Source organism: Myotis lucifugus, unplaced genomic scaffold (genome assembly GCF_000147115.1).
Source record: "Myotis lucifugus unplaced genomic scaffold, Myoluc2.0 scaffold_48, whole genome shotgun sequence".
In the NCBI taxonomy this organism is placed as follows: Eukaryota; Metazoa; Chordata; class Mammalia; order Chiroptera; family Vespertilionidae; genus Myotis; species Myotis lucifugus.
In genome coordinates, this window is record NW_005871096.1 from 3447739 (window position 1) to 3453490 (window position 5752).

Below are 5752 nucleotides of genomic sequence, written 5' to 3' on the forward strand. Positions count from 1 at the left end.
CCTTCGCCAGCGTCCTATCTTCGCTCCAAAGACCCAACGGTGCCAAATGCCGCCTTAGTGAAGAGCAGTATGTTCTGATCTGGGACGTGGCGGCGCGGCGGCGGCGAGCCGGGCCGGCGGGCGAGTGGGCGAGCGGGTAGGCCCAAGGCTATTGTTCGTCGCTGCCGCCCTGGCTTTTCATGGAAAAGCCTAAAGTAATCGCGATAAGAATAAAGAGAAAACGGCGTCGCCCCCATTGCAACCCCACTCTTACCCCAATCCCGAACCCCCAGCAAAACAAAACAAACAAAACAAAACAAAGCAAAACACTTCCTGGCTTCGCACCTGCCCCAGGGCCGCGCAGACGGGCCAGGGCTCCGCCTGCGGACCTGGAGGTGGGAGCGGCGCGGCCTGGACTCGGGGGCACTCTCAGGGGGCTGTGTCTGCGTGTCGTGTGTGTCTGTCTCTGGGAATGTGTATCTGTGGCCCGAGCAGGTGACAGAAAGAGATGGATGGGGGCATAACCAACTCAGTGACTTGCTTAGAAAAAGAGAAAACAAAACAAAACAAAACAAAACAAAAACCCAAATTAAAAAAAATTAGGAAGGCAGCAATCGTTTTTTAAAAAAAGATTTTAAAATCTAAGGGTAACAAGTAAATGGGGAGAGAAGGAAGGCTGCAGCAAGCACTGTCTGGCGGCTCTGTTTTGTGAACCCTAAATGGGGTCCCTCCTGACGGCACAGACTCCCTTGGGCTCCTCCTTAGGGGGGATGAGGGAGCCTCCAGTCCCGCTTCCCCTCCTGTCCTTGGGTTCGGCCGGGCCAATGCGGGGAAGACTCCTGCAGACTGTCGCCGCGGCCAAGGGGACGTCCTCGCGCCCGCCTGCCTGTCCCACCTGGCCGAACACCATCCCGCCATCAGCGCTTCCGAGCCCCACGCAGTTGCAACTCCCAAACCCCCGAATCTTTGCAGCCACTCGGCCCCGAAAGATGCCCTATACATGAGATGCCTTTCATCTGCAAACTGCAAACTGTGTCTCATATTTCAAAACGCTTCCCTGTTTTTCTCTCTCCTGCCACCCCCACCGGCATATTCTTCTTCCACCAGCTTTTACTGAACTTTTCGGCACTGCTTTGGATTGGAGTCGATTGCAATCCGTGCAACTGGCTACAGAGAAATCTACCGAGCGAGGGAAAGGCGCGCACACTAGTTTGCAGAAGTGTCTCGGTTTGCACTTCTGTTTGATCCGAAATGGACTCACATCCTGTATGGTGGATGAACTGTATATTGATGATTCCATTCTTCTCGCAGTTTAGACATCTCTGTTGAGGTTTTTTTTGTTTGTTTTTTTAAATTTTATTTTAAAAGGCACAAACTATAGATATTAGTTGAATGTTGAGGCTTTAACTTTTTGGGTGTCTTTCTACAACTGTGTTCTGTGACTCAATTGTATCGTGTTAATATCAGTACAGACCGTCTCCTCTACGTGACCGTATAATGTTTTTCCTCTTCTTGTAGTCTCTATGGCGTGTCTTTACGGAGTACTAAGGTTCTCACGGGTTCAATTCCTTTGTGTTTAGAGACCACGGTTCAGACAATGGTATATATTTTTGTTATCAGGTGCATGTCTGTCTGATTTTTTTTTCTTCTTGTTGGACCTTGTTTGTGAACATAAGCGTCCTAAGTTATGTTTCAGATTTTCAAATTTATTTATATGTGTTATAATGAATGCTTCTATTTAAAAGGGAAATATTTCTACATGTGCATATAGTTTTCCAAGAGTGTACCATTAACTTGATTGTTGATAATAAAAACAAAAAGCAAGTCTAGCGATTGAACTCCTCTGAATTTTCCTCAATTCATTCTTTTAAATTTAATTTTTAAAATGATGAGGGAGAACAGAGGAAATTGCATAAAATCTCTAGAAGCCACAGTGGCTCTGGTTGGTTGGGGAGTGGAAATCCATGCAGCCAAATTCAGCCAGGATAAAATTTAGTGCTTGGGAGAGCAGGCAGGATTCTTCCGGTGGTTTTGTGTCAGGGAGCAAAAGAGAACACCCGGGTGTTGACAAAAACGTTCAGATCAGGCCTAGGCTGAGGCCCCAGGGATTCCTGGCAGCAAAACAGGAACTGCACACCTGATTTTGAGAAGGACTCAACTGTGGATTCTGAGCTAAAGTGCCTCCAGGACCCATAAGCCCCCATGGGCCATCCTCCTTAAGCCCAATGACTGCCTGCAGCACCCTGTGACACCTGAGGGTCTTTGCATGGGCAGATGGATCAGGAAGGCTCTGGGTGGAGAGTAACATTGATGTGTTTTGAGAAATAATATTGACAACAACTGAAATTATCGAGCCCTGGCATGTACCAAATTGTGCTTTCCATGCATTATCCCATCTGCTTCTCAAAATAACATCACGAAGTAGTGCAATTCCGATCCTCATGTTCTTTTTATACAGATGAGGAAGCTGAGGCAACAGAGAGGTTAACCTGCTCAAGAGCCCTGGGCATGAGTGATAGGGCAAGCCTTTGAACCCAGGAAATCTGATTCCAGAGGCTGTATATTCACTGCACCAGTGGTTCTGAAAGTGTGGTCAGCAGCTCACATGGGAACTTGTTAGAAACAGGAATTCTTAGACCTTATTCTAGACGTACAGAATCATGAACTCTGGGATGGGGGCCCAGCAATCTGTTTTAATAAGCTCTATAGAGGATATTAGAACCACTGAACTACACTCTAAGAAACCCAAATAGGAAGGTTCCAGAATTGGGGCTACATTGGGAACAGGGGTGTGTGTATGGGGGTGTGTGAAGGAGCCTCTGACAGTTTCAATGATCCCCTTTTGGAAAGAGCGGTCATCAGCACAGCTCCAAGATGAAATTCTGTCTCCATCTTGGACTGTTTGGCAGGGCCACCTTCTTCAGTAGAAGCCTGTGTGAACTTCAGGTACTTAACTTGGTACCCCTGTGGTTGGGCCTTATAAGTAGATAAGTCAGTTCCTTCATCTGACATCTGAGGGGAAGCCACCTGCTGCCTCCTCTGGTCTGAGGATTAGCAGCTGATGTGGCTTGAATTTATCAGGGCTTCTCACTTTAAGCATCCAAATATGGCTTGCAGCAGATCATGAAGGTTTCATTCAGAAATTTCAAACCTTTGGATCTAACTTTTAATGGTTTTTCTAAACGGCTTTTAAATAGTCTTTAAAACAAAATCTGGCCTGGCCAAAGTGGCTCAGTGGTTGAGCATCTACCTATGAACCAGGAGCTCACAGTTCGATTCCAGGTCAGGGCATATGCCCGGGTTGCAGGCTCTATCCCTAGTGTGGGGGTGTCCAGGAGGCAGCTACTCAATGATTCTCTCTCATCATTGATGTTTCTGTCTCTCTCCCTCTCCCTTTCTCTCTGAAATATATATATATCTGTCTCTAAATTCCTCTCAGAACCCACCCCTCTCCCCTCAAATAACATTCTATAAACAGTGGCATCAATTGTGCTGGTCTAAGATCCCAGCAGTCACAGATTCTATAGACCCCAGTCTTTCGTTGGAAATATAACTTAGAAAAGTCTGGGAGAAGAAAAAGTAAAAGCAGGAATTTATTGATGAAAAAAGAATTCAAAGCCCAGGTAACCTAGCCCTGGGGCTTGGCTAGAGGAGAATGAGCCTTACGCATTGGGGGCCACCAAGTAAGCCTCTGAGAGCTGATGGGCTGGCCAGTGGGACAGGCATTCTGGAGAAGGCAAGACCAGGAGACAGAAAGCAAAGAAGAAGTAGAGAGAAAGGAGGAAGGTAGAGAAAAGAGAGGAAAACCAAGTAGCCAAAGAAACCCCAGTGAAGGCCCCAGAAAACCTTTGAGATGTGACCAAACTAGATGAGGATACTCAAACTCTCTTTTCCTGGCCTTGACCTGGAAATAATTTATCTCCCGGACAATTGAAACTCTAGGGACTGGTGAGGAAATCATGCTCCCTACCCCCCACCTGTCCCAGCTTTCCAGGGGATGGCATTTAAAATCTCTGGAGGCACCCCACTTTGGTATTTCAATATCAACTTCTTTTTAATTTGGGCCACTTCTGCCTCTCCTACTGGTCAAAGAAGCAAAGCTGTTCCTTGGGAGGCAAGTTTATGATCAAATGCAAACTAATGTCCCTGTAATATGATGGAGCCTAGTGGCAGGACACTGTGTCTCTCGGGTTGTGTCATTTCCTTGGAGTCATGCACGGTGTGAACAAGCTCACTTTCACTTTTCCTCTCCCAAGGAATTTGCATTTTGGCTCATCAAGGCATCCTTTTTCCTGGCAACTCCGGGATCACATGTGACTTCACAAAAGCTGCAGGAGCTGATGCCAGATGGCCATCTCTGAGCCAAGTCTCCTTCAAGATGGCCAAGTACAGGAGCCTGAGTGGTTTCAGAGGGAAACTGATAACCCAACATGTAGTAGCTGTCTGTCACTCACCCTGATGCTTCTCTGAGGAAGCCAACTAGATAGAGATGCCCCTCAATTCAGGGAAAGGATCTGAGTGACTTGGATGCTGAATAACTTAATCCCTCTTGATAAGCTTGATTCATCAACTGTAAATATGAATAATAATATAGACTTGTGGGGTTTTTGGGGGTATTAAATAAGATATACAGCAAATATCTGACATAGCATGAAGTTTTCAGCAAATGTCAACTATTATGAATATTATTATTACATCACTTCTAGATTCATTATCTCCCTTGTTCAAATCGTAGAAGATTAAAAGAGCCCTCAGCCCTGGCCAGGTGGTTCAGTTGGTTGGAGCTTCATCCCAAAAAAGTTGCAGGATTGATTCCTAGGTGGTGGGTTCAATCCCCTTGTCAGGGTGCGTACAGGAGGCAACTGATCGGTGTTTCTCTAAAATCAGTAAAACAAATCCTCCCATTGGAAAAAAAAAAGCCCTCAGTTGTCAAGTCAATGACCCAGGAACACAAAGTCTGAGAGAATATGCAAAGGCTGGAACTGGAGAACTTTGCTGAGGGTGACAGTAACAACCTAGAATCAGCCAAGGGCTCCCAAGTAATAGCTACTAATATTTATTGAGTTCTCATTATATGCCAGAGACTTTTATGCTTATAAGCTTTAAAGCAGTTAATCCTTACAACAACCCTATGAGAAAATGATATTCCCATTTTTTAGGAGGAAACTGAGGCATAGAGAGGTTAGGTAAGATGCCCACGGCCACACAGCTAGTAGTACTGAAGCACGAATCCAACTCCCGTTTGTCTCGAGAGCCCAAGCTCTTTAACCACTCTCCTTTAGAATCTCCACAAAGAGAAGAATTCGTTTTCAGCCTATGAGGTCATGCTCTACCAACCTGGGAGGAGATCTCATCTCTCAAAATGACGCAGAAAGGTAGGTGAAGGTTAGACAGGGCAACAGGAGGAGCGGTACTGGGATGAGATTCCCAGCCAGATTCAGAATGAAGTCCAAGGCTGAAAGGGAGTTGCTTTGGGATCTCCAGCAGGAGGGCAGCATAGTTATAGCTCACGGTCTTTTTCTGGGAAATGAACAAGAGGAGAAGTAGCCAGGGGAATGGAGCATGAAAGGAAAAAGGATTACGTTTATGAAGTACAGGACATCAGTCGGTGCACAGGAATGGATGTCAGGACAAGATGTCAACCTCTGGGCTCATCTGTTGCAAAAACCGAATTCTTAATTTTCCAGCTTTGACTGCAGTTGGATGTGCACCAAAAATCTAAACAGATACAGTGACTGGTTGCCTTCACCCAATAGTGTGTCCATGTTGGAGA

General features: G+C 46.0%; 1 protein-coding gene across 1 annotated transcript in view; it reads left to right on the top strand.

Moving 5' to 3' along the window:
- Nucleotides 1-4340, top strand: part of PHOX2B (paired like homeobox 2b) — a 7043-nt gene extending 2703 nt beyond the window's left edge. The window contains 3 exon segments of the mRNA XM_006088528.3: nucleotides 32-136; nucleotides 1498-1579; nucleotides 4236-4340. Coding sequence (XP_006088590.2) covers nucleotides 32-136; nucleotides 1498-1579; nucleotides 4236-4340 — 292 coding nt within the window.
- The last annotated feature ends 1412 nt before the right edge of the window (nucleotides 4341-5752 follow it).